Genomic DNA, 13,252 nt, shown 5'->3' with positions numbered 1-13,252 from the left:
TGAAGACACAGAGTAACTATTTTCAAAAAGTAGTTATTTAAATTTGACATTTAATTCCCATTGATATAAATTTAGAAAAAAAATGCACGAAGATATGCTTCATTTTCTTTGACTTGGAAGAGGCCTCTTATTGCCATGATGTGTAGTATGGTCATTCCTCAGTTTTTAAAACATGGGGAAATATGGCCAAGCAATTCTGTGGGATTTAATGGTGCAGAGATGTAGCATTCTAGCTTGAGAATCATAAAGTAATCTAGTATGCCAAGCTTTAGTTCAACATAGACTAAAAATAAAATTAGATTTTCAAAATTACTCTGTGTGTTTATAAACTATCTGTCATCATAGTATTTGTATGAATGTTACTTAAATCTGATTTAAGTGAAAGCAGTACTTCTGTGAAGCTGTAGAGTGTACGTTCACTGCAGTCTATCATTAATCTTAAAAGACACTAGTGGCTATTACTGTGGAATATAAAGATTCTTTGAGCAACTCTGGGACATGTTAAGGTGTCATCTATTTATTGCATTTACACCACAAGCAGAGAGCTACTGTCATCAGTAAGAAGGGCTATTAGAAAATCAAAATTTCTCTGTATTGTTGGTTGTTATCTACCAAAGATAGTTTTTATCTATTTTTTTCTTCCAATTCATTTCATGTAGTTTCTGTTCTGATAGCAGTTTTGTGAGATTATACTTGAACTGGACCCCAACTTACTTTTCCTGATCCCTTCCTTTATTGACAAAGTTTTTGGTTTTAAATACTATGCATTTTCTTACATTTGAGATTCTTCCTGGCTATGGCAAATTTCTTTTTTTCCAGTAACACCTTTTACTTGCCCATATAGAATAGCACCTTTACAACCACAGCAAAATGTTTTGGTGCAGCTACCTCCAAATTCACTTTTGAGTTGAATACTCTACTTTTTACAGAGTACTGCTGAGGACAGGCTTCTGCCCTGTGACCCAGTGGGCTGTCTGGCATGTATTCTGGGCTTCCTGATAGCTTTACCTTTTCCCTTTCATTTTTCCTTTCATTTTTCCTTCCCTTTCCTTCCCTTCCCTTCCCTTCCCCTTGCCCTTCCCCTTCCCCTTGCCCTTTCCCTTCCCCTTTCCCTTCCCCTTCCCTTCTTCTTCCCTTGCCCTTCTCTTTCCTTTTTTCCATTATGACTTTGCAGAAACAGTTGTTGGCCTCATTTCCAATGTGTATGTGTTTATTCTTTTGTGTGTTAGGAATACAAATCAGATTTCCATTTGCAGACTAGTTGCTGTGGAACTTTGTGCTTGTGAGTGGTCTTATCCAATGCTTTGGATATTTAAATCTTCATTTTTCCCTTTAAACTTCTGTAGTTTCTATTAGAGAAATTTAGAAAAAGTCTGCTTTAAAAAAAAAAACACCCCTACCCTACACAGTAAACAAAAGCAGAAGTCTCATAGCCTATATATCAGTCATGGTAGGCAGTAGATGGCTAGAATCCTTTCTGATTTCAAATGGTTTTGCACAGTGTATGAAAATTAAATATTGCAGTCTATTGTAGAATTTCTTTTTCACATTTTTTAGTAATTACGTGTTATTATTGTGCAAAATGGTTTAGAGTTATATTAGTGTTTTACCACTTAAGTAACAGATATTGCTGAGGAGAGTCTCTGTGCTGAGATTTATTTCTACTTAAGCATCCATCCTGATGAAATTCATTTCCTATTTGAAGGAATATATGGCGTTCTGTGCAATGGGTTTTTTTGGTTTCCTTCCAGAAAATGAGCCACTTATTTGATGCAGAGTATCTAAAATGTTTGACTCTGCTTGTGCATTAACATTCTTACCTGCATGAAGAACTTTTATACAACAAGCTGCTAAGCTGTAAAGCTTGCAGATTTTTATGCTGCCTGATCAACAAGTGTGTCAGTCACCAATCTCTGCCATTTCATTTAATCCCTTTCTCTCCTGCTTGTCCAATAATGTTGCACCTCCTGTGAGCTGATATAACCGTTAGCATTTCACAAACGGAGATGTGTGTCCTCACACCAGAAAGGTATTTGGGCATGGGAGCGCAAAAATGGGTAAATTGTTTTTTATTTGTAACTGGTAAATATTATTTGTAGATGGAAAAGGCACATGGATGCCAGAATTAACCTCTGCAAAATAATAGTTCAGGTAATGCTGCCTCATGCAGCACAAATTCTTTCTTCCTGTGCTTTTTAAGATAATATTTGGCGTCATAGCATTGAATAAATGAAATGGTGCTCTGCAAAGTTCCATAGCTCTGCAGGGTTCCTGGGAATTAGTGTTGGAATAACGATGGAAGAAAACTTAGAAGTTGCGGCATCTGGGAAAGACATGCCGTGGTTTTTGTCCACGAACTGTAGACTTAGCATTATGACTTGGCTGTCTCACTTCCAAAACTGAAGTGCTGAGGGCTTCATCCTGTGTCACAGTGTGTAACCATGGGCCAGAGTCATTCATGGTGAGTGACATGAGCCTCTCAACAAAATTATTGTTTGCTCGTATTTGTATTTCCAATCTGCCAGATGATGGTGGAGGAAACAGAGAGTTTGCAGAGACGACTGCTCTCTCCTGTTGCTCTGGCTTTGGCAGGAAGTTATCGTCTCTCTAGGATCCCAGCTTCTTGTCATCCATTTGAGCTCACAGGCAGCTCAAACTTAGCTTATTTGGTGCAGATATAGTGTCTAGTCTGCAGGCTCTGCTAGACCCAGCCCCTAACCACAAGTTCACCACTGCTCATTCAATGGGGGGGGGCTCTAAGTCCACAGCCTTTCTATAAGTGCCTTTAACTACCACCATGAAGATAACAACTAGAGGCTGGATTTTCTGCCCCGTTTACTCCCTTCCTACACAGCTTCGCAATGTGGTTATTTCCACCTGTGAAGAGTGAATAAGAAAGCAGGTATAAAATGCTGCTGTTCTGGTTTGGCAGTGTTTTAACAACCTTGTAAACGAGTGTTCAGATTTTCAGATGGATGATTGGGTTGGTCTTCTTGCAAATCTTTTTTCCTTTTTTAAAGGAAACACTCTCCTATCTTTTTATATTTTTTTATATATTTATATTTTTTTATATAAAGAAAACACTCTCCTATCTTTTTATATTTTTTTTTCTATCCTGCATAGGAGGTCTAGGGTGATCATGCAGAATGATGCATAAGCGGAGAATTTTAAGACAGATTAATTTTGAAATGTTTCAGGAATACTCATGATTCATCAAACCCTTCACAAGAATGCTGTGAAGCCAAGCAGCATGTGTACACACTCCTTTGGGAAATGACCAACCATTTGCAGTGCATTTTCATTAAGAAAATGTACTCTTTTTTGTGTCCACACATGTATTCAGTATCATAGATCTCAATGCTCTCACAAAACCATCCTGCACTCAGCCTTCAGGGCTATCAGTGGGAGTTTTGTCAGAGTGAGGATTGTAGGACTGGATTGATTTTTGTCCATGAACCTCATTGCCATTCTCTTTGCTGATTGCTGTTTCCTTAAGCATTTCTCCTAAATTAAAATTTGAGAGCCATTGTGAGTTGGAGGAAAATGACAATGGTTGCCTGTACTAATGGAGAAAAAACCCACTGAATTCTTTCTTTTTACAGGATGTTTTCCTCCTGCCCATAGGAGAAGCGTGGTGTGGAGCGTGGTTTAGACGCGTTCATGGCACTCGGTTCCCTGCGCCGGGGCTGACTCATCGTTTCGCGGGCATGTGGCCCAGCGCGCGGTGTCTTTACCAGTGCCTTGAATCCCTGATGGAGCTGTGCTGGTGGATTTTCTCCTACTGAGAGTCAAGGTTTCACATCAGCTGCACTGCAGCCTGTTTCTTTAAAGTTGAGTTTAAGCTTATAGTAATGTTAGGGAAAGCATTTTTTATTGGAGAAACTTTTTTTAGAGAGGAGCAGTGTCTCTGTGTTCTGGCTAGCTACAGCTGTGTAGGATGAATCCTACCATGGCTGACAGGTTAGGAGTCTTTCCAGTAAGCACTAGATTAATATCTAGAAAAATACCTCTATTTATTGGATCCTGTTATATGTAAATACATAAAATGGACAAGGTCTTGCTCTTTTGGTACAGTTAAGATGGTCGCAGGGTGATGCTGGAGATGGAATGGGTATTACGAGCACTTTTGTGCTTTGCCTTCTTGAGATGGGCCTGGTCAGGGGCATAAGGAACTTAGAGGCTGCTTTATTTTATAGTTAACAACCTATATTTTTTCAGTTATCATTGCAGGGAGCAGCCCTGTGCAGAGGAGTGATGAAAGGTCATGATGGCAGGAAAACCCTCGGCAGGCTGGAGCGCTGATATTATTAAGGCTTGCTTTCAGGAATAAAGGGAGGATTAGAGCGGAGCGCTTGTTGACTCCGAGCGCCGTGCTCCGAGCACGCGGCACGCTCTGCCTATCAGCCGAGCAGCGCTCGCCCGACCTTTAGCCCTGCAGCAGCAGGGAATCCCTCGGCGGCTCAGCTGGCAGCAGTTTGGAGTTGTTGCTCATTATGAGCCTAATGGGCAAAAAGTGGACTTGGAGGGAATTGAGTGCCGGAGTCTGCCTCCCTGACAAACAGCTCGCTGCAGCTGCATACAAAATAAACAAATGAGGGGCTAAGATAATGCAGATCTTGAATAATTAGGCATGGGAAGAGTTTTATGTGAATGCCTTTATCCATTTAATGAACCTCTTGTAGGAAGTGAATACCCTGGAGCTTGGTAGGCAGCATATGTAATCACTGAGCAGAAGGCTGGAAGGACAGCGGTACAAAATTGCTGATCTTTTTAGTGTAACAGAGAATGCAGCACTTATTTACAGACGCATCAGAAACGCATTTCTGGATGACTATGAATAACTTATTTCTAGATGATAGTAATTAACTTAATCCTAACAAGTCAAGATTGCCGCTTAGTGTTTAAATCATTTTTCGTTATAGACACTCTGTTAGATGCAGCTTTGTGTCTAACATCTCGGGCGGCAGCAGCAGTTCAATACCTCGTTTTTCAAACATGCCTCTTACTTGCAAGGAGCATTTTCATCTCTCTTTTCACAGTTGTGGACCAATCATATTTCTGCCCATGACCAATGAATAAAATAAATTACACAGACATTTAGAATTGAAGTTGATAAATATGACTGAGGAGTGGAAGAAGGTTAAAATATAATAGAGCATCTCTTTTTACTAACAAGAGTTATTGATAACATTGGAAATGGTGTATTTTACTCAAAACTTCTAAGCCATTGCTGTTAAATTTTGAACTGAGATATGGAACTGTGCCTTCTGTGCTAGTTAAAGGTTTTTTAAATTTTTTTTTGAAGTCACCCTCACCATTACTGACATGCTGTAGCTGCTTTGCGCATTGTGGGAAGAAGTCGTGAAGGCTGAAGTTGCAGGTTTTCATTGGTTTTGCTTGCATTGGCACGTGGAGTCACACTGAAAGTACTGTACATGTTACATAGAGAGGTTTGTTGAAGGACACATGGAACAGTAATCGCTAGGTTTGTTCCCAACTCCTTAAGTAGTATTGTAACTTTTATACTGGGGCTTTCATAAGGATGATATTCTGTACATTATATCATGTTAAAAGCTGTTGTGTAGGTGATTAATTCCTTCCCTAGCAATTAGGCTTGCTTTGCCATGAAGTATAGCTGGAGTTTATATATATATATATATACACACACACACATATATATATATTTAGATACTCCTGAATTGTAGTAAACTTAATTATTATCCTTGTAGAGAGACTTTCCTTTATAAAAACTCTTGATTCTTTCTTCTGCCTTTCTGGCCTTTGCTTCATGCTCTGTGATAATTCGTTTATGCTCTGCTAAATAATAAATTGTTTCTTTTTTTCTGAAAGGGAAATTGCATTCTTTCGCCCATAGCACCTTTTGACAGTTCCAGGTGAAAATTACCATGTCAGCCCAGATGGACGTAATAATTGGAATCCAACAAAGCTCTGAAGGGCTCTACTTTTATTATACATCTGTAATGAGCAAATTTTGTGAAACCAAGGACAGAGGATAAATTAAAGCAAAGTGTTGCTAGTACTATTCAAATAGTTTGAATTCTAGAGCAGGTTGTTTCTCAAGCTTTCTTATTATTATTTGAAACTCTCTCCAAACCCCCCCAAACAATCCCCCAACCTAGTACTATAAGATAGATAGAAAATACTAACTAAGCACATGGAAGTAAAAAAACCACCTTTTTTAACCTCTTTTGCAGGGCTGAGAAAATGCTTTAACTTGCTTAGTTAGTTCAACTTAACAACTAATTCTGATCTGAAAAGTCAGTTGTGAGTTACAATGCGTTTACTTCCCCCTGTTGTAAATAAAGTTCAATTTGAGAGAAGATATTCTAGATCTAAAATCTTAAAATATTTGGTCATTAGAAATTGTCAAATTAATTTACTAATTAAATATAGCTATTTTAGTAAATCATTAAAAAATAAACTTAGTTTTGGTAAATTCAAAGGAGATATATATCGGATTATACTATCAAGATGTATTAACATGAGAATGAAAGAGGACAGAGATCACAGAAAGATCATATTAATCATCTCTATTTTTAGCACAAGCACTAGCAAGGAAATGTGTTTGTATACAAGTTTTAAGTTTATGGTACCTTTTTAACTGCATGCTACATAAATGTCATACTGTGTTCATCGTGTGCATGTTGCCTGCGGTCCAGTGCAAATTACAATAAGTTAATTATGACAAGAGTCACTGTAATAAATTATAATTGGATTTGTTGATGGTGAAGCAAGACTAAATTTCTCAATCCTTTGCTCTAAATAGCTCACCACATTTTTTACTAAGTGCCTGTCATTTTAGAGCTTAGCAAGTTGATCTATGGAGCATAAATATAGTGCCTCAGATCAAGCGCTGTTCGCTCGTCGCAAACTTTGCTGCACAGGTGGTTGGGTAACACCGAGCCGCCACATAAAATATCCATCCCTTTCTTCCCCAGAGAAACAGTCATTTCCAGTTACTTTTCTGATCATGGGAGACACATGAGTGGGAGCAGCGCTCAGGGTTGGTGTGACGAAGCCCTCGCGCCGCGTCCCGGCGAGCTGGCGGCAGGCGCGCAGCCCGGCACCCCACACGCTGCCCTGCGGCACGGGGGCCTCCACAAGAACCAGGCCCCGGGGAACCCCCCCTCCAAAACCCGAGGCCCTTGCGTGGAGCTGAGGTGCTGCCTGCGGGAGCTGCTTCTGTGCACGTAGTGCTCTAGGTGACCTCTACATGTCAAAACAGTCGTGCAAGTGATGAGAGTAGAAGGCAGCCTAGAAACACAGTTCTCTATGGTTTCCTTTGATTAAATGAGATCCTTTGATAAATGAGATCATTCCTGAGGAATGATTTCAGAGAGTCCTTCTCTGAATGTTTGCAATGTTTCATAATACTCTATTTTTTTACAGTTTTTAATGAATACTTTTAAGTTCCGTTTCTCTCTTAAGAAGGATTTTGTCTTCCAATCTTCTTTCAAAATACAGGAGTCTGTGGAAGAGCTTTAGCATGCTAAAATACAAAAGAAGAGTCTGTGGCTACTATTTATCGAACTCACGCTGATGAGGGAAAACTGAAAGTCACTCCCTTGAAATGAAGTTTCAATGTTTTTATTCAAAGCAGCTTCTCACAATGTATAAATACTGCATATTAACACACATGAAAAATACAACTTCTAAGGCACCCAGAAATGTGTCCATACACTAGTTACAGGACCATCAACAAATAAATTGTGTACAATTTGATCTAGACAGTCAATAGTTGATATATCAGAAGATACAAGTCCCTCAGTACTGTACCAGTTTCAGAAAATATTTACAACACTGTGATATTGGGGTGCCTGTACCCTTATAATATTATAATATGTACTCATCATTACAAATATTAGAAACTGTTTTAGTTTGTCCCATGGCATCCTGACAAAATAACTTAAGGGCCTAATTTGCAAAGTACTACAATTAATTAGTTGTGCAAGTTCCGAAAATAAATTTACATTGACATAATTTGTGAATTTTTGGTTCTTTGCTTCATCTCAGAGGTTTGGTAATAAGCCTTACCAATAGACATGCCACCCTAGCTGAGCATCACTCTTCACAACAAGTCAGTGGATACCCCCTACACTTGGTGCAGTGTTTGTAGCAGAAAGAGACTATTTGATCTTCAGTACAAATGTCAAACTAATTCACTGGCTAAGTAACTAATGCTTTGTTAGAATAATGCAGTTCTTTGGTCCTTTGTTTTTATGGAAGGCATAATATTTTTTACTCACTAAAAATCGAAATCCTGTCTGTGAGTAGGTAAGCTAGCAAATGACTTTCAGTGTAGTATTTAAAGTAGCAGTAAAGAGATTTAATATGGCTTAAAACATACGGTTAATTGGGCAGACACAGCTAGCACATCTAGGATACAGCGTACCCAAATGTACTATGATTAAGATTGTCTATAAGTCTCTTATGTAAACTTCTTTAGCGTCTCCTAAAGAGTGGTGGCTTTAGCCAGATTTGACTTTTATAGACCCAGCCACACAAAGCCTGAGATTAAACTATTGTGGTTGGGAGCACAAACGCACAGTTTATATATACCAAAGCCCATGCTGACAAGTCTAACTATGTTGTTCAGAAGAAACAACCCGTATTATCCTTTTCACAAGAAAAACTTAAGGCCCTGTACTCTGATTTTACTAACTTTCTTCCAGCAATTACTTGGGGAAGTCCTTAGTGCTACATGTGCAATTATGTAGCTTTAAAGATTTCTTGTACCTAATGGTAAGGCTTATTCACAAATGCATTACATTTACAAATTACATTTAAAACTGTAAAGGCTGGCAAAAACCAAACCAAAACAAAATAATAAAAAAAAAACAACAAAAAAAAAACAAACAAACAAATCCAAAAAACAAAAACAACCAAAATTGTCTGTTTATCCCTAACATTAAAAGAGCATTTTTATTCTAATGAAAAACTATTGGCACAAAACCATTATAGATTAAAAGAACAGTTAATAGTAGTGAAAAAGATTGCCTAAAACGCATACCCTAACCTACCACAGAAATATAAAAGTTTATATTCTGAAAATATATACTGTATTAAAGTTTATAAGCGTATTCATTTAAACAGAAATGTACTGAAATAGTAAACTAAGCAACACTTATCTACAGCAAAAATATACATGCAGGACAACACAAAATAAATTGCTTACCTTTAATATCTACAAATGCAAAACTGTAGATTTTTAAAGATTGTACAAAACAATTTACACAATAAAATAACATACTTAACAACAAATTGCATTTATAATCTTAAATACTGTGAATATTAGCAAAGGTACCCAGACTAATATGTACAGTACATGTAAATATCTGAATACCTAGTAAGGACAGCAACACAAGAGAGAATTGATTCTGATCTTTAAATACTGAAAAAGAAGCTTTTGACATTGTTACTACTCTTTTCTTGAAGGGAAAATAGATTCCATGAAAACTAGATTGTAACTGTATAGATATGAATAATTAAAAATGTTAACTATGTTTAGCTCTTGCTTTAATGGAAAAATAATTATAGAAAATGTATTTCAATCATTCCTTTGTCATAAAAAATGCTAAGATATATTTGAAAAATCGGATGAAATGATGCAATTTGAAGGTCTAACAACTTATGATTCTTTATTTGAAAATCTCATATGGAAAGCATACCATCGCATTGCTGAGCTATTCTTTTCTAAATGTATCTACAAAAAAAAAAGCACTGAAATGAACTTCCTAATATTTTATTAACACATTTAACACATGACTAGGAGTTATGGCTCTCTGGACGGGAATAAAGAAAGAAAAAGGAAATTGAGGAACCATGGTACTTTCTATTACTTTTTTCTGAAGTCATATCCCAGAGGCCTGATTGTGCAATCACGGAGGCCAGTGGATATTTTTCCCTTGAGTAATCCCTCTGCTTTTAAGGGGTCTGCCCTACTGATGACTCACAAGTGCCCACAGACAGAGTAGCAAGGTCCGTGGCATTGCTGAAAGGTTGTGGAAATAAGCAACTTTTGGTATAAAACAGGTGGTTTCACTGCAAAGAGACACAAAAAAGCTCCTCTTTGTTTTAGACATTTAAAAATAAGCCACTTGTTTTGATAGTGCTCTTTGAAGATGTTTAAGCTGGCTAATTTGAAGCCAGATTTCATATTTTTTATGAAGAACTTCCATGAAAACTGCCTTTGGAGTAATGATTTCTTTAAAAACAGTGGTACAGTCAGGCCACAGAAATAGTGCTTTTATATATTTGTGAAAAAAAGAAATAATACATAGATGTGTCGAAGGCTACTGTAATCGCCTGTTTGCTAACTTCGCCCAGATTTGTGGAGACTGTCATGGAAAGACTGCGAGGGAGAAGCCAACCAACCTCCTTTGCAGTGGTCCAACCCATAACCTAGTCACTTAGTTGCTGAGAGCAAATGCACGAATTTCAAACTAAACAAACGTGCACAGCTTCTGCTTCGAGAGCTTTGGATTCAGGCATACTAACATGGCAGCTGAAGTCACCGAATGGGTTTGTGCTGTCTCCATATTAACTGCCTTACAAGAAAGACACGAGAGACATCCAATGTTCAGAAGGCGGTCAGTGTCACTGCCAAATCCTCGGATCCCATTCAAAAGTATCAGATTGGATTTTTATCACTTACCGTGGACTGCAGTTGTGGAGAGCTGTAAGATCTTGCAAGCAGAGGGTGGTATGACCACATGTGGAGAGCTGGGAGAAGCAAACGGAAACCTCTGCCGCCGCTTTGACCAGGACCGAGCACTTGTGTGAACTGGGCCCATCCAAAGCCCCCAGAGCAGAAATGAGCTCACCTGAGCAAGCAGGCAACTAGACTAAGGCTCAGAAAGATTCATTTTTAGACTTCAGACCAAAAGAGGATCTTTAAACGTGAAGAACAGTAAGAAGCCACATAACGGCACCGCTCACCCTGTTACTGACGTCCGGCTAACAGGAATAGAGTAAACTTAAAGAAAGCATCTTGTTGGCAAGCCCTTCAGTGCTCCTCAAGAAGGCAGGAAGTGAAGAGAGGCTTAGGGGGCCTCGCTGTTTCAGAATCCCCTTTTCTTATCCTTAACCCTGGCAAATACATCTTTGTACAATTTTCTCGCATACACATGGCTGTTTCTGTTAGTGCCCACAGCATACTGTGTGTTTTCTACATAGTCTTTATATTCTACACAGCTCGCTGCTAAAAATGTTTGCATTCTTATGTGATACCATTAATTCAGTCAAGGGAAGTATGAAAATAAGATCTTTGATCACCCAACAGCTGAATATGAACACAAAATAAATAAGTTAAATAAATTCAATGAAGAAAAATTCTAGTACTTTTGTAAAACTAACTTTACATATTATACATATAAATTATCAGATTTTTCCATTACACTGGTAGAACCTAGAAAAAAATATTAAAATATTTCATAAGTGTGGTGGTTGGGTCTACAAAATGTTACAATGGCCCACTTTTCAGATCGAGCCCTCTGGGTCAGCCCAAGTGTGTTGCAACAGCAAGAATAAGTTAAGAAGGACAGACAAAAATCAGTCGTTACAGACGGTGCCTGTTTGGGCCTCGGTGGTGCTTCTCAGCACGTGGAATGTGAACGTTTATCTTCATGAGCAGGTGAAAGACGCAGCCCTCTGCAGAGATTATGTGCACTGAGCAAGCCTGCCTACATCTCTGTTACACAAAATCAAACCAGCTAGAAGCAGCTGTGTAACTCACACGGAAATGGACACAACCATATGTATTAAGATACACTGCCACAAATTCCTCAAGGATGCATTGCCTCTGCTTTTCAAACACAGGTAATCATGGGCTCTGTTTACAGTCGGAGCATTTTCTCTTAAGTTAGAGAATGACATCAGACTTCATAAATTTTGTCTTGCAAGTAGCTGAATAATGAATCCAGTCCTTTGGAAGAACTCCACAGCTGCTTTAACATCTGGCACTCTTTCTCATTCACATCTTCCAGTCCAGATTTCAGGAAGCTTCGCACAAGGCATTTAGACTCTTCCAATACCTAAAGCCAAAATACTGCTTAGTATTTTATTTCGAATCTAATCAAATTATTATGGATAATGGTCTGAACAACATTTTTATACTACTGACTTTTACAATCTAACCAGCTCCTTTGGGCTGAGAAATGAGGTTTGGTTTTCAGCTGCAGTTACAATTGCTCATAGTGTCTTTAAGAATTCAGGACTTTTGTGGTTTATGCATTAATGCCAACATTTTCAAAAGGAGAGAGGGATTCAGGAGTACCTTATTTTATTAAAGCTCTGCCATGAGGTCCTAGAAGAAGATAAATTCCCTCTTGTTGAACATGTTGCCTTGAAATGAAGATTCGTGAGGTTTGATACATCAGCTACCTGCTTTCTGCAAGGTTATAGGTCTTTTAGGTTATAGAGTTTTGACACTTCAGTGTGGAAGTCCATCTTTAACCATTTTTCCTCATGCATTATTTAATTGTCAGAACAGAAATGAATAGGAATGTGCCTTTACCACAAAGACTTCTTCAAATTTACTTGTTTAAATGTTTTCAAAAGTGAAGTTGCATTTTATAACAGAAGGGTATTAAGTGAAAGAAGCTGACTATTCTGGAACTACATTTTCTCCGCATTACAAAAGAGGTCATAACAAATCACTTGAAGTTTTTACATTGAAAAGAACAACCTCAAGTCTTAATAATCTCCTAATAATTGTTGTTAGTTAGGTATGAACAGCATGTCCATGGTTGTGTGCACAGTTCAGCTCTTGTTTCTCTCGGACTACTTTTAAGCAGAATGAGATTGTCTCCTTTAAAATTCTTTTTGAAATATATAACACAGATACATACCTTGCAAGAAACGCAGCTATTCAAACAAAATCATTAATAATTTATACAGTATTGAATTTTGGGAACGGAAGATTTAATGTAAATGAGCATCCTCTTTATGGCATGGAGGATGCATACTTGCCACTCAGCTTTGCCAGCACCTACATTTAAAGTCCAGTTCCTGTCTGTTAAAGGTTATAGCACTGCACTATTCCAAAACTGTATTTCTCTTTACTAAGTGATGCTTATTGTAAGTAGCTGGGCCTGTGCATTATTCTGTTGTGAATGTATGCACAGCTCATATTCACTGTTTTTGTGACTTCAGCCTGATTTGCATTTAGGATCTCAGAGCATAAATCAATTTTAACTCTCATCTTTGTCCACAAGTTAGCACCAGTCTTCTT

General features: G+C 38.0%; 1 protein-coding gene across 1 annotated transcript in view; it reads right to left on the bottom strand.

The window, feature by feature from the left end:
* Positions 1–10,842: 10,842 nt before the first annotated feature.
* The window catches only part of CDYL2 (chromodomain Y like 2), a 54,925-nt gene continuing 52,515 nt past the window's right edge, over positions 10,843–13,252 (bottom strand). The window contains exon 7 of the mRNA XM_088530883.1: positions 10,843–12,053. Within this exon, the coding sequence (XP_088387009.1) occupies positions 11,895–12,053 (159 nt within the window). The 3' untranslated portion in view covers positions 10,843–11,894. The remainder of the gene's footprint in view (positions 12,054–13,252) is intronic.

The sequence above is a fragment of the Tinamus guttatus genome, unplaced genomic scaffold (genome assembly GCF_059628265.1).
Source record: "Tinamus guttatus ecotype Peru unplaced genomic scaffold, ASM5962826v1 Tinamus_guttatus_pri_ptg000389l, whole genome shotgun sequence".
In the NCBI taxonomy this organism is placed as follows: Eukaryota; Metazoa; Chordata; class Aves; order Tinamiformes; family Tinamidae; genus Tinamus; species Tinamus guttatus.
Note: the sequence above shows the minus strand (reverse complement) of the source record. Positions and strands in the feature narration are given on the sequence as shown.